This window comes from Oryzias latipes, chromosome 9 (assembly GCF_053564925.1).
Source record: "Oryzias latipes strain Hd-rR chromosome 9, Olatipes_Hd-rR_3.1".
Lineage (NCBI taxonomy): Eukaryota > Metazoa > Chordata > Actinopteri > Beloniformes > Adrianichthyidae > Oryzias > Oryzias latipes.
The window spans coordinates 33,478,863-33,502,841 of NC_136245.1; the positions used below are offsets into that span (position 1 = coordinate 33,478,863).

Consider the following 23,979-nt stretch of genomic DNA (forward strand, 5'->3'; position numbering starts at 1 on the left):
GAAAAACAAAATAAAAAATCGTGACTTTTATTAAGTTGAAAACTGATGTCAGTGCTTTCATTGTAAAATAAATAGATGGGATCAACAGTAAAATCCGCACGGATGAGAAGTCCACAAGTGTAGCAAAAACGGTGAGCTAATACAATCTTTTAGTGAACATAAAAATACTCTGGTACAGATCTACCATAACCCCCCCACAAACACCCAAATGCAGCAAATCAGGAGTGGAGTGGTTTTTGGAGACAGCAGTAGTGTCAGACCGGCTTCAGAGCTCGGCGTGAAGCGGTCTGCAGGGAAAAGTGCTCGTGCAGCGCCCGTTCTGGAGGCCCCCGCTTCCAGGAAAACAAAGCACTTCCCCCTTTGCAGTGAGAACACAGACAGGCGTCCGTCAAGGCTTTGGGGGAACCTTCTTTAATGTCGGTACACAACTCAACCACAACGCCGCCGCGCAGACACAGACCCCGCCCAGCCGCGGGGATCAAATACTGTCATGGGAGCGGGTCGGAGCGGCGTCCCTTCACGGCGGCGGATGAAGACGGCAGAACAACACTGAGGGGAGGGGGCAAACAAGTGTCCATGAGTGCGCCGACTCTTCAGGACAATCCCAGCGTCCCGGTGGACAGAAACCACAACGAAGCTCTAAAGGTCAGAGAACAGCCGGCATGATGGGAACACAACGCGAGAATGATGTACCAAAGCTTACGCCCCCCCACCCCACCCCCCAGGCACCCTTAAAAACAGGATGTTTGAACCCAAAAGTTCTTTTAAAAATAACCCTTGTTGATGTTTTTTGCAGTACACACATCCAGTGCTACACGATCAGCATCTAGTTTAAAAAGCGGTTGAATAAATTAAATCAAGTACCACGATGCGCGAAAAGGCCAAGAGATATGAGAGAGATGTGTCCCCCCCCCACCCCCCCGCCCCACCCCAGGCTGGAGAAGACGGTCCGGAGCTGCGGGTGCCCGGAGATCCCTGGTGAGGCAGAAATCGGCGATGCCAGTCTGATTTGAGGGATGTGAGCGTTGACGCGGGGGGCGATGGTTGCCGGGACAGCAGAGGAGTCTGGAGTTCTTTGGGGCTGTACAAAAGTGGGAGTCCAGATTCATCCAAAGTGGAGATGCGTCCGGAACAGAAGGAAGAAGAACTGCTGCGGCTGGAACCGCGACGGCGCCGAACCAACAGGTTCATCCGGGGAAAAGGACCAGAATGCCACATGCTAGCTTCAAAGATTCGGATGAAAGGATTCTGTTTGGGTCGGGATCTATCAAACGCCGGCGGAGATGCTCAAGGGCGCCCGGGTGTGAACTCTGAGAGCTTCAACAGTTCATTCAGGAAACAAGCGAGACGCAGACAGGAAGACGGCGGCACATCTGCATCCACCTGCTACTTCCCGCTCTTCTTTGGCACGGTGCCTCTCTTGGCTTGCCACAGGTGGTTGTGGATGGTCAGGGCGTCCACGCTGACGGACACCGTTTTGGCGGGGATGACTGTGAACTGCTTTCGGTCCGAGTTGTACTTGTACAGCTTGTCGATCATCTTCTTGCTGATGCTCTTGGGCCCGGTGCCCGTCAGCTTCTGGATCTCCTCGGTGTCGGGGAAGTAGGAGTAGAGCGCCCGGAACTGGCAACCGCCGTCCCGGAACAGGATCATCAGGTGGTTGGACTCGCACTTTTCCAACTCCTGGACAGGAAGCAGATGGAGGGAAAGGTGAGATATCCGACCGCCGTAAAGCTATTCATTTATTTTTGTACCAAAACAGTCTATTAGAGCCATGAAAGCAAAAGCTTCTCTAATAGTAAAAGTACTTTACTGATACACAGCATGTGATTGACAGCAGACAGAATTCAAATGGTAGGGGTGTGGCTTTCCAACAAGCTCACTCCTGGTTGGTGAGACTGGTTGCCATAGAAACGCTGACTCAGACCGATCGTGATGACAATAGCGGAACAGGGATTTGTTAAGATGATGAGGAGGAATTATATCTTTAAAAAAGTATTCATCTAACTTATAGTGCTTCTAAGGAAAAAGAGCAAAAACCTGTTGAATAATTTAATGTAGAAATGAAAACTAACATCCAGTTATTCTTGTTTAAATGGATAAAAATACAGCCGTTATTTCTCATTTCCAATGCAAAAGTTTGTTTTTCTTTTCTAAGACATCACGCACACCAGTCACTGAGATGTTTCTGTTTTAAAATGATGTCATGTTTAGAAAATCAACATATAAGGAAAGAGTTTATCTGCAGTTTAGTTTCATCTGTGAGCTTTTGTTCGTCCGCTGTGATAAAATTCTAGTTCTTCCTGCTTTGAGATGCAAATCCTCCGGAGACGCTTTGCTTATCTCACTGCGCTTCAGTGGACGACTGAAAAATCTCTGCTTTGACTTTTCCATCTGCAGATTTGAGATGAGCAGGTTATCTGCTGTTCCACAGCGTAAGGCAAAGGCTGGCAGCTCTTAAGGAGTCAAATAACACGCTTTCTAAAGCTTCAGGCGTGCCTTCGGTCCATGTGGAGGAGCGGACTCACCTCCAGAATCTGGTTCTTCTGGGGCTCGTTGACTTTGCCAGCCAGACAACAGTGAGAGATGGCGTTGTGGATGATGGGTTTGTTGGATTTGGCACTGGGCTCCTTAAAGAGTTTGGGACCTAAAGAGAAAGAAATCAAACCCAAAATTCATCACAATCATTTTTACAACAATACAACACATTTTTTAGTCATTACTGGTCTTTTTTTTCTTTTATTTTGTGCGTTTCACAGATGGGCCTTGCAGTAAAGTAGAAGACATAAGAGTGGAGCAGCTGCACAGATGGTTATGTTTTAATGTTAGGCCAAAATATTGAAAAATCTACAACAACAACAACAACAACAATGACACAGCACCTCCATTTATTAACGGTGTCACGGTTCAGGGACTTGGATTTGATAGTCACCAAGTGCCCATCCCCCTTTAATTCACTCAAGCACCAACCATTAGAAAATTCATCATTGAGGAGAAATGACTGAATACAGTTTGTGCCCGGATGGACACCGAGTCTTTCACATATCAGAATAGAGCTGCACCACTTTGACATTTGGCACCAAGCCTCTTCCAACCGTAGGTGGGGGACAGCCGCTAGTAAACGGTAGAAAAAGAAGCAGCCCCTCCCTGCTCGTCTGGTGTGAACACCAGGCGCTACATGCACATTCAAGCAGAGACTGTGTGGATTCACCCGTGTATTCAGCCATGGAGGTGATGGAGGACGCCGTGGAGCCGTTGTCCCAGTCTCTCTCTGCGGCTCGGCTGTTGTTCCGACTTCCTGGAAACGACTCCACGGAGTCGCAGCTGGACACACACAGACCAACAAGTGTTTCACGTCAACACAAGATTCAGATCCGAGTTCTCCACACCAACGTAGGGGAGGAGCTTACCGCTGAGAGCCCCCGCCCCCAGAGTTGACGCTGTCCGCCTCATTGGTCGCCGCGGAGGCCAAAGACAGACTGGAGCCCGACTGAGCCGTGATCAAGTTATCAGCTGAGGAACGGTTGCACATGTTAATGTGTCCAGACACTCTAAACATCCCTTATTTTAATCTTTCTGACATTTTTTTATATAACTGCATCTATTTAAAAATGACAGATATAAATGGAAACAACGGAAAATACAGAAACGTGTCTCAGAATAATTGGAATCATCTCCAGCTACACTAATGGCAACAGCAGATTTAAATGGAGCCAGAGGTTTTCTGCACACTTGTGTAACACAGATAACTGAATGTAATGAGAGGAATCAAAGTCGTTCCCTGCCTTCCCTCTTACGCTACATTCACTGAATGTGATTCCTGCAACCAGCAGTGAGTCCAAAACCAGCAAAGAATCAGGTCGTTGCCGTTTGTTCTCCTCCTGAACTTGATATTGATATTTTTCTTACTTGCATCAAGACAATAACAGAAGGTCGTCTAATTTTATTCATATTTTTTCCCCCTACCAAGACTAATGCTCTGAATGAGAAACGTCATTGAGCAATGCCTCTTTAAAATAAATAACCCTGACGGGATTTGTGTCTTCCATGTAGCAATGAGGCTAAAGACTTGGATTTGACGCACAAATCGCAGCATAAAAAACCCCGCCGGGTTTGTGGCGTTGCGGCTGTGGGGAGAACAGAAGCGTGGACGATGTGGACCTCCTTACGTGTGGAAGGGCACTTGGAGAAGCTTTCGATGGAGGATTCCTCTCGGAGGACGGCCTTGTGTTTGTGTTTTTGCTTGGGTCTGGGGGTTTTGGGTTTGGCCAGGCCTTGCTCCTCAAATATCTCCTGCTGCTTCCTCCGCAGATACTCCTGTTTGATGAGCTCCCGCCGCGTCTTCTCCTCCTCTTTACGCAAACGGTCCTCCTCGGCTTTCCGTCTGGTTTGGAACAAAGACGAGACGTTTTCTGTTTGAAGGATTTCCGTTGCTACAGAAGCAGAAATGTTGAAGAAAAAAAAATGACCTGGCTTCGTCTCGTTTGAGTTCAGATTCTGCCTCTAGCTGTTGTTTCCGGAGTCGGGCCTCCTCGGCTTTCTTCTGCTGCTTCAACAGGAACGCCGCTCTCTTCTTAGCAAGTTCATCCTCAGCTTTCTGTTCGTCCTGAAACAGAGGAGAGTTTCAAGCTTCTCTGCAACAATCAAGCACATTTTTTTCTCGTATCGTCAGGTACCTTGAAGAAAAATCCCAAACCAGACTTCTGCTCTCCATCAGCCTCTTCTGCTGTTCCATCCTCAGCACCCTCATCTTCCTCGGGGGCCTTCAGCTCGGACAGATCCACTTCTATTAGATGGGTCTTGCTGCGCTGCCCCTCCTCAGACGGAACGTTCTCCTTCCCAGAACCGTCGGCGGAGTGGAGCTCGGACTCTCTCGGGGAGCTCTGTGGACCTTCTACTGACACTGAAGTCAGATCCACTCGGGTCGGCAGCCGCATGTTCGCCTCGTCGTGGAGGCGGAAGGTGGCGGTCCTGGCGTGGCCGGACCCCGGTCTGTCGATTGTCGCTGCAGCTGTGGGGTTTCTGGGGCTGTCGGGCTGGTCTGTCCTGGGGGACCTGCCCCCAGATAACTGCCTCGGGTTCGGTAACGTCTCCGACCTGCTCTGGGTCGGGGTCCTGGAGGTCGGCCGGCTCTGCTGGCTCTGCTCTTTGCTTATCTTCAGTTCTGATGGTTTGGACCTGGAGCTCTTGCTTGAGGTCAGTTTGGGGGGTTTCCTGGTTTGAGACCCCCCGGCACCGGAGTGGTGCTCCACAAAATGAAAGCCGCCCCCCACCTTGCCGTTTTTGTCAGTGGGGTGAGGAAGGGGCGGAGCAGCGCCCGACGGGGACTGCGTGTTCTGCCGCATCAGCACCTCCTGCTGCAGGGACAGCTGCATCATCTGCTGCTGGATGCTGCCGATGGCTTCGTTCAGCAGCTCGATGGAGCGGCTGCATTCGTTCAGGTCTAGCTCCTCCTCCAGGTAGAAGCTTCCACCGTTTCCTCTTTTGTCCGCTCCCAAAGCCCCCAGAGAGCCGGCCTGCTCTGCTCCTTTCTCTCCTCTCAGGACGTCAACGCAGGTGTCGTCTTTGCTCAAAGCTTCCTTCTCTCCGTTGAACTCGTCTTTGCAGATGTCAGCCTTAAGCGGGTTGGGTAGAGTGTCGCTCTTCCCGCCGCCTTTTTTTACGATGTGCAAAAACGCGGCTTTTCCCAGCTTCTGCCTCTGTCTCGCCGACAGCACTTCCATCTTCTTCTTCTGATGCTCGATCGCACGCCGCTTCTCCTCCAGCTGCATGCGGAGCTGGATGATCTCAGACGCCAGAACGTTGGCGCCACCGTCGCCTGCACGAGCGCACCCTCCCAGCGGAGAGGAGGGGCTCTGGTCTCTTCTGAGCCTCCAGGAGGAGGCGAGCGGCCCGCTGCTCTCTGACCCGTCCGGAGTGGTCCTCTGGGAGCTGGAGGCACTGGAGCGCAGGTCGTGGTTGCTGCCAAAGCGCTGCTGATGGGCTTTCCGCTCGGCAAAGGAAGTCATCCGCACGCTTCCACTGGCAAGGCTGCTGGCCTGCGAGTGCGTGCTGAGACAAGGGCTGGAGCGGCCGCTGCCGCCGTTCAGGTCTTTGTCCTCGTGCTCCTTCAGATTCAAGTCCTCTTGAAGCTTGGCCGACTCTTCCTCTTCGGCCTCCTCAATGTACTCCTTCCTCGGACAGTGTGAGCCTTTTGTGGTGAGAGCTTCATCCAGATCCTCTTCCTCCTCATTAAGGTCTTCCATTTCAGCCCCGTACTTCTGTTCCTCAGAATCAGAATGAAGGTAAAAGCCTTCTGCTGGCTCCCTGGAAGAGGAGGAGGAGGAGTCGACACTGCTGGCGACAGCTGGTCTGAAACCGGCCGGCGGCGGCGGTTCCACCAACTCTTCTTTCTCAAAAGTCTGGTTCAGTCCGGAAGGAGCTTTCCTCCGAACAGCTGCGGCAGATCCGTCTCCTCGCCGGAAAGAGCCCCTTTCTGCAGACCGAAGCACCTCGCCGCTCTCCTCTTCCTTGTTCAGACATACAGACTTCTCTTTAGCCGTTTTCAGAACGGCAGGCATTAGCGGTTCAAGGTAAAAGCCATCTTCTGCGGGTTTGGAGTCCGAGGGGGGTTTGGGTCCTGCTGGGGCAGTTTCAGCCAGTCTAGGCAGGACAGACGCATCGGTTCTGGTGACGGCCAGCATGGCTTCCTCCTCGCCCTCCAAGCTAACGTTGCTCAGCAAGCCGTGGCCGTTCACTCTGCGCAAAGCAGCGTGTGGCGGTTGGTGGAAGGACGTCTGATGTTTGGGGGTGACGTTGGCGACACTGGAAGCCAAGCTGTCCTTGCTGATGGAGCGAGCCAGACTCACGCTGTCACCAGAGGCGCGGTCGGCATCGCTGTCTGTGGCTGAGTGCAGAGCGAAGGGGCTCAGCGTGGAAAGAGGTCGACTGGAAGACAGCAGGAAGAAAAGAAACCATCTGTACTAAACACAAAATGTATACGTTCACAGAAAACACAAGTATAGAATTAACATATGGCAGATACCTTTGCCTCTTATCGGGCCACGCCACACCTGAACCTCTGGAGTGATGAGCATCCATCTGAGTCAGGGAGTTTGAACGGTTTCTCAGACCTGCGCAAGAAAAAATGTTTTAGCAAAAAAGGAGACAAAAGGGAAAGGAATAAGAGGAGAGGGGAAAAAAAGGCACAAAAAGAGGAAAAAACAAGAAAAAAGGCATTAAAGGTAGGTGAAAAAGAGGGAAGGGCTATGATAGGAGGGATAAACTATAAGAGTACCGGGAAAAAGAAGGAAAGACTGTAAGAAATCCTAAAATAGGGAAAAGGAAGGAAAAGTCATTTAAGTGACCTGAAACGTCCTCTCCTTGCTGCCTTTGTTGCCGCTGCCTCAGGGGTAGGAGTGGGTGAGAGGGGCTGAAGGTTGGACCCCCCTTACTAAGAGCACAAAGAAAAGCAAAACTTGAGCATCTCGCTCAAAATGTCTACAGAAGATTTCACAAAGATATCTGTATGTTTTTATCCAAGCATTCAGTTCCTACAAAACAAATATGTGGCTAAAGCCTGCAAATGTACGATTCTAAAATATGTACATAAAGGGAGGAAAGCTGTTGAGATAAGATGAGACCGTAGACATGTTTGTGCATCTCCCCGTGTCTATCTGCTGAGAAGATCAGGATAAGACAGACTGTGAAGGGAAGGTGAGGAAAGACTTACAGGGGCTCAGAGTCTGCAGGATGCAGGAAGTACCTGTTACAGACTTCAGGGCTGCTCTGGTTGTCGGCCACGCCGGGGCTGGCCAGGAAGCTGCGCTTGGTGGCGTTGGAGATGGGCACTGATGGACGGGCACTCTTGGGATGAGCGATGGCTCGCGCTGCACCAAAGATTAAACCCGATGACTATTTCACCTCAACGCCTCTCAGAGTAACACAAGACTTGCTTGCATGTGATCATGCTCACCATCTTTAAACTCCTGCAGATCTCTGGGCTGAACAAACTCAGGTTTGACCGTCTCAAACCACCAGAAAAGTTCAGCGATGAACACCATTACATTATGCTACAAACACAAAAAAATCAGGCAGGACCCCTCAAAAAAGGAGATTTGTTTTTGTATTTGTTAGATGTATCTTCGTAGTAAATTCATGTTTGTTTACCTTGAGCACAAGGGGTGAGTAGAGCATGTCTTCCACAGTCAGGTAGCAGCTTTTATTCAGGTATTCAGTGGCAAATTCTCTGAGAAGCTGGATGTTGTACAGGCAGTCGGCAATGGAAGGAACTTCTTTCAGGCAAATGTCTGCTCAGACAGGCAGAGAGCATGTCGGTTCACCACACAGCTCAATGATCTGATAACTATAAATGTCAGACTGGGAGGACTGGAACATGTCAGTCATGTGTGAATAACTCAAATAGCCTCACACGCCAATGTTAGATGATGTGCAACAGCGGAGGAAGTTTGCTGCAGAAAACTTTTACAGGCTGGCATTAAAACCAGCTTGTTAAGGTGAGCGTGTAAATCGTCGTACCCTCCAGCTTCATGATGTCTGGGCAGTAGTAATGAACCACGGCGAGGAGCGCAGCTCCATCGCAAACGTCCCTCATCAGGTCTTCCAGCAGTGGGAAAAAAGGCAGCTGGCGTCCTGAAGAGTGCTCCCGGCGATACCGTACCTAACCAGCAGGGGGAGATGGTCAGGCTTGAATGAAAAGGAAGCGCCTTTAACAAATAACACCCCCTTACCTGGAGATGTTAGTCTATGCACAGATTTTTCTCTCTGCTTTAACGTTTTGCTCAATTACAGAATGAACCAGGTCAAGGTTCTCCACAGCAGCTTCGGAGACATTTTTTTAATTTGCTCTCAATTCTAAAGTCGTCTTCATCTAAATAGCAGAGAGAAAGTCCAATGGCAGATCAACACCGAAGTGAGGGAGAACCCTTAAGACCTGGGGAACTGTGAGAAAATGAGGTGAAGGTGTTGCAGCGCTGACAGGAACACAGCAGAGCGACAGCCTGAGTCCAGCACCGACAGCTAAACCGCACGGCCAAACAGCGCCGTGAGACGGAAAGTGGGGCGAGAACTGGCCCACTTCTTTGAACATTTCCTCATGAGCCAAAACGGCGTCAAACTGATGCGGAAAAGATTGTTCTGAGTTACTGATCGAAGTCAAGAGCATGAATGAAGCAGCTGTTCATGGTAGAAGCTATCCAACCACTACAGGAACAAACACCTCAATCATCTAATTCCACTGTAATACTGCAGATATGAAGACATGCGTTTGATGCAACTATTCTCTGAATACCAGAACTGGATGAGTGTGATGCATTAGCAGAAAATGGCTTAGTTTTAAACTTAAGAGTAAATGTAAAATTTAGAAAAACCTCAAATATGTAATGTCAAAAATATGTACATTCAGAAACATTGAAGGATAATATCGGAGGCCGTCGAGCGATGTAGTATTTGGGAATAATAAATAAATATATAACCATATGAGCTACAAACATAATACATGAATCAATTACGGTAATTGTTTTCACGATACAGATGCCGCCATGTTGGAGCTACACAGAGTCGATTAGCAGTGATTGGTCCGTTTCTATGGCTATTACTCTGGCCAATCAGGGGTGTGCTTGTTGGAAGGCCACACCCCCTACCACATAAAAGCAGGTTACTTGAAACCTGTCAAAGGTTTTGAATGTTGGAAATAGGGGCCAGCAAGCTCCGCCTACTTTTATTGAGGCATCTGACGGGTCAGTTTGTAACTTGAATACCTGGAACTACAGAAAAATATCATGAAAAAGATTAGAAATAAAATAAAATAACATAAATAAAAGCCTTCAGTTATTTGCTCTGCACAAGACTAAAGCAAAACTGAGCTACAACTCACTGTTACAAACTAACAACATGACTTCATAGATGTGTTCAATAACTGAATTAAGTGCACTACATGAAATTATCCACCATAAACATCCTAAAAACAACAGACTGAAGGAGCTAATAGCAACTGCACTGACAACTTTCATGACAATACTCTCCTGAGAACCAGCACAACAATGGATGACCTCTGTAGACTCCATCAAGTGTGCCCAAGAAGAAAGACAACAACGTCCTTATTTACGCCGATAGGCCTCAGAAGAGAACTTAAAATGAGTCAAAGGACACAAACAGCCCAGGAGGACATAAATGAATGTTCTGGTTCTCAGAAGGATAAATGGGAGAGCATAATTCTGCGTCCACACTGAACACCATCTGCGTATCAAATTCAACTGTTACCCGTTTTGACGCACATAAAAGTCGCGGCCCGATACTTAAATGCGGGAGAAGCTGCCGTCAAAGATTTTTAGATACATTATGGAGGACACGAATGTCGCTGACCGCTCAGGTTCGTTGACTGTGAGGAGCTCTACAAAAGAATTCACGTCTCCGTGTCTGGGTTTATTAAGGCACGGCGAGCTTCACCGTCTACTGAATGACGGCGCTTTCTCTGTGCGACCCAGTTTGATGACCTGCTGTCCCGCATTAGTCCGTCCAGGGAAAAAATTAAAATAAGAGTAAAATTAGGCAATCATTTCAGTATTGTGTCCATACAAATAAAAGTTCAAGAGAAGAGCAATGATGAAATTCTCCTCCATGTTGGTCTTGGACTCCACCCACTGATTACATCATCACAGCGTCACAGGCCAAAGCTGAGTCCCTGATTGGTTGACGTGACAAATTCTTCGCCAAACTTCATATAGTTGATGCTTTGAAAACATTGTGCCCCGATAACACTGGCTTGACATTGAAACTGGACGCCCCCACCACACGAATTGCGTTCAGTGTGAACTCAGCATATCGACCAATGACGGGCCTTTTTCTAAATAGCAAAGAGTTCTCCTCCCTACGATCACAAACATTGTACCGATTCCAAGGGCTCCTGTGGGTCCAGCATGCAGTGGGCCGGCTCAGGCGTGACATCAGGCTGACACACACACGCACACACACACACACACACACACACACACACACACACACGCAGAGCAGAGTTACTGTCAGAGGAGCTCATCGGAAACAGGAGAGGAGAGTGACGAAGCAGATCGGTGGGAAGAGGTGGACTGGGTTGGGTCTGCAAAGCAAAGGGCGTGGATTTGCTCGCCGTTCTCACTGTCTCAGCAAATACCACATGGACTTGTGCACAGAAACCAACATCCTGCCGAAGCTTGAAATGAGGCAGCACACAAAGCTGGGTTGAGGAAATATCTATGGGGTCACGTCACAACAGTGGGAGGAACTTTACACCTCTGTTACATATTTGACACAAGGGGGAAAAACTCAACAAAAAGGGTCCACTTTCTCCCCCTCGCTGATAATTCCTGGTCTACAAGCGGCACAGAATGAGCTTGAATGAGCCATGGTGGAGTGTGCTCGCACATCAACACAAAACTAAGCGTGCAGAGGATCGGGGGAGTTATGCGTGTATGGGGGGGGGGGCTGGCATCCAACTTACAGGGACTAGCTTCCAATACCATTTGGAGGGAGACTATCCAGTTTGCAGGGATAAGAGGGGAGGAAGGGACAGGTGAGAAACAGGAGCGAACAGATCAACAGGTCACAAGCAAAAGGAGGGGAGGGTGTCTGCTTCCAGAGTGACTCAAAGAAGCAAAGATCTGAAAAAGAACACTGACAGACATTTCACAGGAAGAACTAAGGAGGACGTTGCTGGTTCGAATCCCATTTTCAAACAGAAACGGACAGAAAGTCTGCAGTACTTTGTTTCTGTTTGTTACTTTTCTCAATGCAGCAGACGGGATCGGCTTTACCTTCTGGTGACTGGGAGACTCCAGGGGGTGGTGCTTGACTTTGTGCTCCCTTTCTGTCGTCTCCCTCATTTTCATGTTCACCTGCAGAAGATACGTTACATCCAGTTAGTGGTAAACCGTCACCGCGCTTTAGGCGATCCCTCAAGGACTGCAGAGACTGAACCCAGTTCACAAAAAAAAAAAAAAGAAAAGAAAAACTTCCCATCAACTCCTCTGACCAATTGCCTTCTCCTAGCATTCTGGGAATTGAAGTCAAATCACCGTACTTCACTGTTTTGGTTGCTAAATGTACCTTGTAGTCCAGAAAGTAAACTACACAACATAATCAGTGAGAGTGTGTGATCTAAATTAATTTAAAAGACAGAAAACTAGGAGGTCTGTGAGGAAAAGGCCAAGTCTAGAGTAAATTCATCTTTATTTTTGCTATATCATCTCTGTCATGTGGGTGAGCATTAAAGTCGGATTCTGGCAAGGAGAGTTCAGATTTCCAGATATCATTTTTTTTACATTAACTATTTTACCAATTTTACCTAAAATTTGAATGTATAAAAAACCAAATCTGTTTTGCAAAATTGCAGACTTATGTAAAAAGTGTTCATTCGCATCCTTTAAAGAAAGCAAAACCCACAATAGTCAAAGTCAAATAAAACTTAAAAATAACACACACAAAAGAAAAAATACAGAAAATCTACCAAAACCTGATGTTACATATAAAAATGAACAAATGAAATTTGTCTGGGCAGAAATTTTGTTTGAAATGAAAAAAATGTGTCATCAAGATTACAATTTTAAAAGCTCCAATAATCAAGGTTTTTTTGAACGTTGGAAGCGAATAATAAAAAATTACAAATTTATTTCATGTGTGACAACCAATAAAATAGTTTTTTTAATCTGCTACATTAGCAACCTGTAGATAAAAACATTAGACTACTCATTATAATCTGATGTTTCCTAATACTAAAAACCCATTTTATTGTAGTTGGAAGAATTCTTTTTTCCATTAAAAAGCATGAAAGATTCATTTGATTCCTTTTAGTGCTGGAGGCCTTGAAGACATTAAACGGAGAACAACAGGAGCCTAACACACTGCTTTCCTTTGTGCTTCACTCACACACTCTTCTCTCAATGAGATCAACATCACTACTTTTCATGTGAAACCCTCAAATGGCTGTAAAAAAGAATAAGCTGCTTTCATGTCAATGTGCTGCTGATTCCTGACGTTTCGTTTGTGCGTTGGAACCTTGTTGATCCAGAAGACCATGGCGTCCTCCAGGTCAAAGGGCAGCTCCTTTGAGGCACTGAAGGTGGAGAAGCGTTTGACAGAAGCCACCACCTTCTCAATGCTGATCATCTCCACCGTGTACGCCATCATCAGGGCGTCAATCATTGGCATGTGAGCACTCTGGGGGAGAAACAGGGAAGCGGGGGGTTATTCAACATGTTAAGAGCTTCAAGTCCAAACAGAATTCAGGTTTACCAAAATAAAACAATGTTATAATCTTTACGTGATGTTGGAAAAGATCAGTTTTAAAATTGGTTTATTCTGTATCTTAGTGGAAGAACTTTTAATGTGGCTGTCGGTTCCTCAAGCGCTGAAATTTAAAAAATGACTTGTGGCGTTCCACAGGGTTCTGTACTAGGGCCTATTTTATTAATTTTATATACGATTCCTCTTGGGAAACTTATTAATCAATTCAGCCACATCTCATATCATCTCTATGCAGACGATATCCAGCTTTACTGCTCTTTTCCTCCCCGGAAAATGATTACTACAAACTCCAACATTTGTTGACTTGCTTAACGAGCATTAAAACATGGCCGAACAATAATCATTTAGACTTAAACACCCAGAAAACATAAAATCCCTTCCATCAGACAACGCCTTGGGTCTCTGAGCTCTTCTGTCCCGTCAAGCCTCAAAAATCTTGGGGTGTTGTTTGACAGGTCTTTGTCTCTGCAAGGTCACTCAAAACAGATCATAAAAAACTACTTTTATCATCCGAGGAACGTGTCAAAATCAAAAAGTATTTGTACTGTATTCTCTTGATCTGACCTGGAAACAGTTATCCACGCTTTTCATTTCTTCTTGTTTAGATTACTCCAACTCTCTTTTTACCCGTTTTAACAAACGTCCCTCCCCTAAACCGTCTTCAGCTCGTCCAAAGCTCTGCAGTGAGGCTTTTAACAGGAACCAGTAAACGGACACACATCACTCCTGTTTTCTGCTTTACATTGGTTACCAGTCAAATTTGGAATTGATTTTAAAATTCTACTTTTAGATTTTAGAGACTTGCACGGTCCAGCTCCAGCGTACATCTCTGACCTTTTAACCCTTTACTTACTCTTCAGCATGATCCTTGAGGTCTTCCAACCAAAATCTTTTAAGCGTTCCAAAAACCCTGCTATAAGACTAGAGGAGACCCCTGGGGGGGAATGCCTTAAATGTTTCTAATAAGACATTTTCTAACAGAACAATCTTGAAAGGGCATAATGATGATGATAGATTAGGAAATATTCTCACATATGTTCTTAAGGGAAGAAAAGTCAGATTAATCTTGGATTATTATATGGTTTGAAAATCTACTATCAATCAATAAAAGAGTAAATCTTTGATTCAGCAGCTCAGAATCGTTTAATTCAATCTGAAGGTCCTCTTTGGGATTTCTGGGTTAGCAGTCCAAACAGATTTCAGAACGACAAAGTTCTGTTAAACCAACACACAAAAAAAAAACCTGGATTTAATCTGGATCTGTGTTTTTTGCTCAATTAATCTTGAAAAGTGTATTTTTCTGCAGTCAAGAACCAAACAGAATAAAGCTCTCTGTTGTTCTCCTCTGAACTTTATGCAACACTCTGCCGATCTAATCCAATTGGTGTTGGAAGTACGCAGAGATTAAGATCATTACTATAATGAACGAGGCTTGAGGTTTCTCCACAACAAGACCGACTGTGCAGAGAAAATCTTTACAAAATAAATGTTCCCCAAAAAATAAATGAGATAAGACCACACAGGAAGAGAAGACGCATACACAGAAGGTTACTTTTCTCTCAGATACTATTACTAGTTTTTTATTATCTCACAGAGAAAGGTTCACTGGGATGTAAAAGAAATATTTATAGTCTGCTTCCGGCTCATTTTTAGAATACCTGATTAAAATAAATATCTCCAAATAAACACTTGCTTGAGTCAAATACGTTTTATTTTTCCAAGTTTATTTGTATAAAAATTAAGATTGCTACCTTCAATACAGCAATGCTACAGTCCTGAAAGGTATTGTCTGGATTAACAACAAAGGTTTTTGTTTAAAAGGCAGCATTTTTACACCAGACAAACACAAAAGAAAGATTTGTATCGGATAAATATGCATAGCAATAATAGCTATGCACAGCAAATTAGCGTGAGATGTTAGCGTAAAAGGAGGGGGATCAGTTTCTACAAATCAATAAATACACAAAGACAACAGTAGCCTGATGTGCTGTGTTTTTTCTCCCCCAACACCCTGCCAAATCCCCATGAAGACCAGGCTGCCCCAAGCTCTGCGAATGCGCATCGACAGACGCCGCTTCCACGCTCACATCAATGGGTTTGAGCCGACCCCAGATAGCAGGTCGCTTTTCGAGGTTTTATAAACACCCAGCTGTTGTCCCAAACCAAGTCAGGAGGCGGAGTTGTCTGGAAGCATCCCCGTCTGGTACGGAAACACGCTCAAGAACACATTACATGAAAAGGAAATGCAGGTTGCTATGGAAACCACATGCCAAGTCAGCAAACGGGGGGAGGAGGGACCCAGCAGTGCATCACTCAGGATTTTCCATCCCTCACTGGGCTTTGTGTCCGTCTGTGGATTATTTTGACAGACCGCTCAATGCCGGCGCAGACAAACATCACTTCCTAACCCGTCCGCGGACCAGAGACCTTTTCAACTCTACAGCTGGTTACCATGGCAGCAAGAGGGAAGGAAGGAGATGGCAGAGCACAAGCGAGCCTGTTGATGTTTATCCTGTCCAGTGTGATGTGATCTCAGAGACTTGGAAACAGGATCTCATCGTGACATGGAAATTATGATCAAACTACTAACTTCATCTGACCAGATCCAAAAAGATCAGGACGAGCAAGCAGTTCTGAAAATAAGATGGCCGTGTGTATCGGATGACGAGCGATCATTTGTTCTGATGATCATCGATGAGGACTGCAGTTTTGTTCTTTGGTATGGTGAATATTTATCACCATGTTAAATAATCTCACTTGGACAGATAAACTATAAATACGGTAACTACATGGATACCATGTCTTGCAAAATCTTGTAATATGCCAACTCTATAAATAATTAAAGTAGAGCATAATAGAGGTGGGATTCTACATAAACCTGCTTGATCACATTCCCTTCCAAGCACTTTATGAAACATTATTTGGCAAATAAAGACTGTCCTGAACAGAAACAGTCTTTTTTTTTTTTTTAGAGAAAATATAAACCTTTTTTCTTAGAGGTTTGTAAGTAAATACCTGGTAACCTGGTCATGACCATCACTTTTTATTTGCACCCCTAACCCCCCTGTGTAGGTCATTGACCAAGACAGTCCTGGACAGAGTAGCTTTACTAATGTCATCGTCACAACCGTCATCCACCTTCAAATCTCAGCCTTATTTACACAGCAAGCATGATAGTCAAACTCCTGCTTGTATTTGAATAGAACTGATAAAGCTGCGGTGTGTCTGCTCCACCAAACCAAACACACGACTAAAGCTCTTGTGTAAAGTAGTCGACACAGACTTGAGGTTTCAACAACACATTCCTCCGTCCATGTCATTTCAAATCACTCAGAAGCTTCTCAGTGCATCAACCATCCTGTTGCTCAGACTAACGACAATGATGATGATGATGGGAACACTTCCTGCAGTGATTCATCAGATGGAACAGGCAATGCATCTGAACTTGTTTGTTTTCTCATCTTAAAGGAAATCCACACCACAACCCAGCATCGACTGTCAGTGTGGACTCCTGGTTGTTTTATCACCACTTACCATCTTGATGGGCATACTGGCCAGGTCCTCTTCTGTAACCGGTGTATCGTCGCTCTCAACCACATAAATGCCCTTCCTGGCCAGAGCCTGGATGACGGACAGGTGGGACTGAAGAGAGGCCGCCTGCTCCGTCTTGAGGATGAGGGCGCAGACGCGGCAGTAGAGCTCGCAGGAGAGCAGCAGCCGGATGACGGGGGGCTTGATGTGTTCCTGCTCGTACTGGTCTGTGTAGAAGGGGTCCCTCAAGTCCTCTGGAATGTGGTCTGTGATGGAGACATGGGTTCATTATTCCATTATTATGGCACTGAAGGACCAGGATGCACCTATATGACACGTGGAGTGAGTATAGCACCAGTACTGGCCTTTCAGGAGAAAGAGAGCAAAGCAGGCGGGAAAAGCAGTGAAAAAGATAACTGATGTCATCAAGCTACATTCACAAACGGAATTTGAGCAGTTCCGCTTCAATGTTAAGTCAATCTACCGACGCAATCAGGCAGGGATCCTGCTGCACATTCTGAGCGTCTGGCGTGGTGCCGCGTCAACAACCAATCAGGAACTCAGCTTTGGCCCATTAAGTGTTGCTGATGTGATCACAGGGTGAAGTCCACAACCAACTCAGAGGAGAATCTGATCGTTCTCCTTCTGACCTTTATGGTCATTTCCTTATTTGCATGGAGACATGAAGAAAAAATGTCTAATTTTACTTTCATTTATATATTTTTTCCTCCTCAGACTAATGCAGGACAGCCGGTCATCAAACTGGGTCAGAGACAGAAGTACCGCTGAAAGCGGTTGGCATCCAGACGATGGCGGGAGAATCTCTGAATGATGTCATGAACCCAGATATGGAATTGTGATTATCAATGTGTTTGTAGAGCTCTTCAGAATAAATACACCTGATCTCTCAACGTGTCTTCCATGCAGTTACTGGAACTGAGATATACAGTCGATGGTTGGTTGAAGCAAATTCGACACACGAATCGCGTTCGGTGTGAATGCAGCTTAAAACTGAAAAACAATGCCAAACGTGGAACAACTTTTCAATTAAAGCAGCAGACTTGCACAGTTTGAATCACGCTGTAGGCGTTTTTCTGTGTTTAAGAAAGTAAAACATGATAACGGTGCAGTATTGGCAGATATGCAACAGGAATATCTTGGTATCAGAACTGCGAACGTGGTATCAACCCATTCTAACGGAAAATATGAAGCTTTGCTGTGAATAAAATATGATCCTGAATATGAAACCTAGAACACAAAGCAGATTGAGAAGCTAAAGCTCAGACTGTGACAGGTTTAACTTCTTTCTCAGTCAACAGGCTGCAGGAATGCAGCAAAGCAAAAAGCAGAGAGGAGGTTTTTCAGGTGTGAAGTTAGCAAACACTGACTAGAGCCACAAAAGCAGAAAAGCACCAGCAGGGTGGGCTTTGTTCTTTTGGATGGTGCAGTAATTCCCCAAGCCAGAGGAGAAGCCCAAATAAGGGCAAAAGTCAAAGCCGCTGACATCATGGAGTGCAAACTAAATCCATAATGTATTAAATATATCAACAACTGTGCTTTTTAAAACCTAACCCGGGACAGCACAGGTTTGCTGTAGAGCAGTATTTAATCTGCTAGAGAACTAAAAAGCATTGTGATTTTGTTCTAGCAGCCCTTTTCTTATAATCACCGGGTTTTCAGGTTCACTTTTACTGGTACTCGTCTCGTAATTACATTTAGTCAAGAGATCTAACATTGTAAAATGTGTTTTCTCTGCAAAAATGGTCAAATACCCAGGATATTTGTGTTTTTAGATGCATAAGAATGTTTAGCATTTTCATGAAGTAAATAGCTTCTACCTGCAGCCTTCATGTTGATTTCTGCACACAAGCTGCTGTGCATCACCATGAATCTATCACAAAATAATCCACATGTTGGGTCCTTCTGAGAGAATATGAGCACACAGTATAAAGGAAAAAACAAAGGGGGTCTCAGCGTGGCTCATTTTTATGTCTGGCTTCATTCTAGACAGTAATGGGATGTGGCAGCAACCGCCCCGACACACACAGACCTTCAGCAACCCAGAGACGGGGTGGATCGGGAAAACGTGGCCTGGCAACAAGACCCGGGGTGGGCTACGACAAAATCAGCCGGCCGTGAACGATTCTGTACCGTGATCAGCGCATAGAGACGGTGTCAGCAGTGTGCGCGCCATCATGACAGGTTCAAACGCTCATCACCGTGTCGCTAAGGCTGGGAGCAGCTGTGAGGAAGTCCGCAAATGCAGAGATGAAAACCAAAGACGTGACAGCAAAGAAGAGGCCAATGAATACACAGAAAATCCATCTGAATCCATGCAAATCTCTACAATCATCACAGGGTCGTATCAGGATACCATCATGAAACTAGCTTTTCTTCTGTCAGTCAAATCCCAATCAGCTCAGCTCAGCAGCGGACACCAACGGGGAAATAAAACGGTAGTGATTTATGGACCCCCCCATGGGGAACGATGACAGCAGCTGCCTCCCTTTTGGTCTGTCAGCTTCCATTTCCCAGAAAGGCTTCTAACCCCCTCCCAAATAAACTCAGGAACATCATTTCCGCATTTCCTCGTGTGCTCTTCCTCCACATCTTCCAGCCTAGTTAGCCTGTTGTGACAGACAGCAGCATGATCAAGTAAATGCCTGGAAGCCTCCAAAGGAAGAACGGAAGCCAGGACATCCCACTGAACGTTGGAGCACAGAGACGTACAAAGTCAGAGGAGATCACAGTTTTATCATGAACATGAAAAACCAATGAAACTAGAAAGCGTGTCACTGTTTATGTGTTAAGTGATGACCTCAAACATTCAAAAGACCACAAAAAACAAATGTTATCTCATAAAAGTCACAGAAATAATGAGTAGTCATTTAAACAGAGCCATGAGTGATGCAACCGCCATGAAAGCCACTGCTTATTACTGAGACCCAAGAAAACAACAGAGCAATGCAGAATTCAATCATTCAATTGGTGGGAGGCCTGTTAGACACAAATGTCATCATCTGCAGAAGCAGAGGGGAGGGTCCATCAGGTCTGGGACCACGTGACGCAGGTCAAGCATGTCATTCACACGTGTACTAATCGATGGATTGAGGGGGGAAGACGACACAGACAAGACTAAAGGCCTGTTCACACCGGGACGAATTTCGCCGGCGATTTTCGCCGACGTTTAACGCCTCGTGACTAAACAAAGGGCACCAATGAGAGTGTGCACACCGACGCGAAAAAACGCCAGGCGTTAAAGCGTCGAAAAAAAAAAACGCCTCGGGTTCGTTTTTTTTTTCGACGCGTCGCGTCGAAATCTACTCGACCAATGAGAACGGCGCTTTTGCTCACGTGTCTGGAGCTTCTGAAGTTACAGTAAAACACAACTTGGGGGCGCTCAAACACAAAACTGCCTTGCTGAGCACACATACCAGCGAAGAAGATAGACGCCAAGTAGCGTCTACACTGCCGCGAAGCAATAATGACGGACATTCTAAAATATCCCCGAACCAAGCACCAGTTGGAGCAACTGGTGCTTGAAATATTCATGTTTTCTTTGTTTGATTCTGACAAGCGCGTAAATACTTGCTCTCTTCTTCTGAGTGAAAAGCGACTTTAAGAAGCGTAAAGTTGCGCAGCGCCACCTTGTGTACAGGAGTATTTCTGTTTTACATTAAGCGCCATCTAATGTCAGGGAATGAAATTGCATGTTCACTCCACTCATCGTCAGCGAAAATCGCCTGGGTGTGAACACAAAAAACGTGACGAAAAACGCTGGCGAATAACGCCTGGCGAATATTCGTCCCGGTGTGTACGGGCCTTAAAGCTGTAGACCTATTTTTGAGAAATAATAATTTCACTGTACAGGGAACTCTCTACAGCCTCACGGTCCGTTTGTAAACCATGACGGAAGGTTAAAAAAAGCTTTAGCTGAAAAACTGAGCAGACACCCAGCAAACACAGAGCAGTCTTTTATCAATTAACATTCCAGCAAATGCTAATTGTTAGTCAACCTCTTTTTCCTGGAGATCAATTGGTAAAGAGTGTAGAAAAAGAAAAACCTTATAGAGATTTAACTTAACTTGCCAGCACAAAAGTCTGTACACACACTTTGTAGGCATAAGTCGCTTAAAAATTACCTTTCCAAGTGAAAACATGACCAGACACTAAAGTAAAGTTCAAACTCTGGGCAGGGATTTCATCTTCATCTGGCAGAAATCTGCTTAATAGTTCATACGTCAACTAAAATTTGCTTCTGTGCATGTGTTTGTGTGCATGTGGATGTATGGCTTTGAGTTTTTGCACGACATGCTTTTGGTACTCAATCATATTTACTTAGGTAATTGCCGTCAAATGTTAAAAGCAAAAACAAGAAGATGCTGTTCTACGAGAACACATTCTGTCAAACAAAGAGAAAGAAAACTGTCCAGAAAGTTTAGTTAGAATCAAAGCACTGATACAATCTGAACGGTCGGCACAGAAATCAGCATTTTCAATCAGAACAGGTCACTGAATGTTGTCTGTTGGCCCACAGTGCCTCCAAGTCTGTGTAAAATCCCACTGGCTCACAGCACTAAAGCGGAGGTTGCAACGATTGCATACCTGTGTGAAATTATAAGAAGCTGCATGATATGACGGCAAATAAGACAAGCTGTGTTAAAGATATGTAAAAGTACTAGAGAAACACCACATAAGCAAAGGTTACACTACTGTACAGAAGGATATTTTACAAATGTAACTGTTGGTGAGAGGACTGAGCAACAGCTTCAGGATGAACATGCAGGTCTGCTGAGTTTCAGCAGCTCCTGCTCCATCTTTCACCTTCTTTAGGAATTCTGCACGGATGTCTTAGTTTCTGAAGAATTATTGTTTAGATGTTTGTAGATCTCACATTGGAAAAGGAAGATTCTTTAAAGTATATAGTTGCCAACTTTCTTACAACACAAAGAAAGGCAAAAGCACCGATGCTTGAGTGAAAACATACACCAAGTTTCACAGAAAGAAACTGTTTTGTCAATAAAAAAGGGGCGTAACCTTTGTGATGTTCCTTAATAATCGCTCTGATCGTGTATTTATTAGCCTCTGGTTTTTTTTGTGCTGTAAATTTGTTGAAACTATTATTTCCTAACTGGAAAAAAACGTTTTATTGAAATAATTATGCATTATGAATACATACTTAGTTTAAAAGCCATATTAGCAGTGCCTAAAAAACACGAAACAGGAAACCTGTTTTACATTTGCAAAGGATGAAAAAAGACAGAAGTTTAACTCACCGATACCGAAGGCTTTGGCAAACAGCCACCGTAGGTTGGCAGCTATTTTGGCCCTGGCGGAGTCGTACATTTCCAGAGGTACCACATCCATGGTGCCTTCTGCAGCCCCAGGAAGCTCCCCTTTTCTCCTGGTACCGTCCCCGCCAGCACACAAGTCAACATCCATCCTTAAAGACAAACATCATCTTTATTAGTATTATTAATAATATTATTATTATCATCTTCAATGGCAGAATATGAATCTTAGAGCGGCTTTTCCTGAAGTTATGCAAAGAACTATTGTTCTATGGAAGCTGACTTCAGCAGCGTTACATTGCAGTGGTCCAAACAAGTGGCATCTTTGCACACACATTACAGTAATTAAGTTAAATGCCTAATAGCAGGGTGGACACAGTTGGTATTCACAGCGACAGAGAAAAGCTGTTGTGTTCTAAAGGGCGGTCTGGGGACACTGAGCTGAAATTTACCCCATTTGAAAGATTGAAATGTTATGTTGATAACAAACAAACAAAAAAATCTAGTCAACTATCTATACAAACATAACATTGAAGGTTGCGAACCAAAAGTGCTGTAATCTAGTGCACATCCTCATGACGTGTGTAGGATTTGCTTTAAGTCTTTTCTTTCTATGAAGAGTACTTTGTAATAAAGATATCAAATATTCACTCCAGAGTAGTGGTCCCTAAACCAGTTAAAATACTGTTTCAAAACAGCTTCTTTGGTGAATCATTTCATTTTATTGCTTTAATGTCTTGAAAGAAAATATTTAAGTTGCTTCTCTAAATATATATGTATATATATATTGACAACATGCAGAGTGAGATTAAAAGTTTATGAACCATCCCTGATTAATAGAGTACAAATAATAACAGTAGGATGAGTGGATGGGGAAGGGGTCTTAAAACAGCCTCAATAAAACAAAATAAGTCTTTTTTTTAGCCTGATATTCGTTCTATGATGCTTCTAATAATAACGGCCTTAAATGTGGCTTAATGCATTCAGTGGATGAAGAAAATGATACAAAATAAATAATTTAAGTTTTTTATTATTTATTTATTTTTTCCTTTTTATTACTTTAAAAAGCAGCTGGTTTTCTCGCATCTCTTTCTATTCTAGAAGGTCGGTTTGGCTGCGATTCGGCCCCACGGAGAAGCGGTCAACCAACGCCAGCTAACCGTTAGCTTGCTAGCTGTCCAGCCGCATCCATTGGACCCGTGAATGACGTTAGCTAGCCCGCAAGGCATTACCTTGAAAGGTGCGGTGCGGTTCCGAGTCTCCTTCTTTCTTGCCGGGATGGATCAATTATCCAAGGACCTGCCTTGATGTGTGGAGCCCCGCAGCGCAGACAATACACCAGCCACGCATCATAGTCAGCTAATAACGCTAGCAAGACGGCCAATCTGTCAGGTCTCCTCCCAGTAGCAGAACCCGAATCGCGGCCTGCGTGACACCCGCTCCGCGGCGCCCTCAGGTAGAGCCAGGAAGAGGTGGGCTCTCGGTGAAAAACATGGAAGATTCCTCCGTTTGGGGGAAAAGAAAAACCTCTATCTCTGTTTTAACCGCGTCATGGCAAACACATGATTTACTATTTCTTTTGGGACTCGAAGTCCACCGCGCGCGCAGGGAGTGTATTCGCGCTTTGCCAATAGAAATGAAATTTCGATCCAGTCTCTCCAAGCGCGCATGCGTGATTGCCTTCCATATTGTTTATAGTAACAAGAGGCAACAACAATGGAAACTCGAGTTACTTCTGTGATCATATTTCTTTTTTTAATTAAAATTTTAAGTTTTATATACATAGCTAGCAGACGAGTTCTTTAACATACTGTACATTTAACCAAGACCTTCAAATAAATAAAAAAACGTTTGTGTTTCTTTTTTATTTATTAAATGTATT

The 23,979-nt window shown here is 45.0% G+C and overlaps 1 protein-coding gene across 6 annotated transcripts; it reads right to left on the reverse strand.

Annotated features, from left to right (window-relative positions):
• Positions 1 to 11: 11 nt before the first annotated feature.
• Positions 12 to 23,733, reverse strand: camsap1b (calmodulin regulated spectrin-associated protein 1b). 6 transcript variants are annotated; one of them, XM_078953307.1, is made up of 19 exons: positions 23,330 to 23,730; positions 22,083 to 22,249; positions 16,810 to 17,072; positions 13,027 to 13,188; positions 11,787 to 11,867; positions 10,889 to 10,948; positions 8,518 to 8,659; positions 8,149 to 8,288; positions 7,955 to 8,051; positions 7,745 to 7,868; positions 7,347 to 7,432; positions 7,025 to 7,112; positions 4,677 to 6,927; positions 4,470 to 4,606; positions 4,170 to 4,384; positions 3,411 to 3,513; positions 3,212 to 3,324; positions 2,529 to 2,647; positions 12 to 1,683 (listed from the first exon to the last, which is right to left on the reverse strand). In XM_078953307.1, exons 2-19 carry the CDS (start codon positions 22,246 to 22,248, stop codon positions 1,387 to 1,389), a joined length of 4,644 nt encoding a protein of 1,547 aa, XP_078809433.1. In that variant the 5' UTR covers position 22,249; positions 23,330 to 23,730; the 3' UTR covers positions 12 to 1,386. The 6 variants fall into 6 exon arrangements, with proteins under 6 accessions (XP_078809433.1, XP_023813969.1, XP_023813971.1 ...); XM_023958201.2 differs by having other exon boundaries at positions 7,712 to 7,868; XM_023958203.2 differs by lacking the exon at positions 10,889 to 10,948 and adding an exon at positions 11,474 to 11,506.
• Between the last annotated feature and the right edge of the window lie 246 nt (positions 23,734 to 23,979).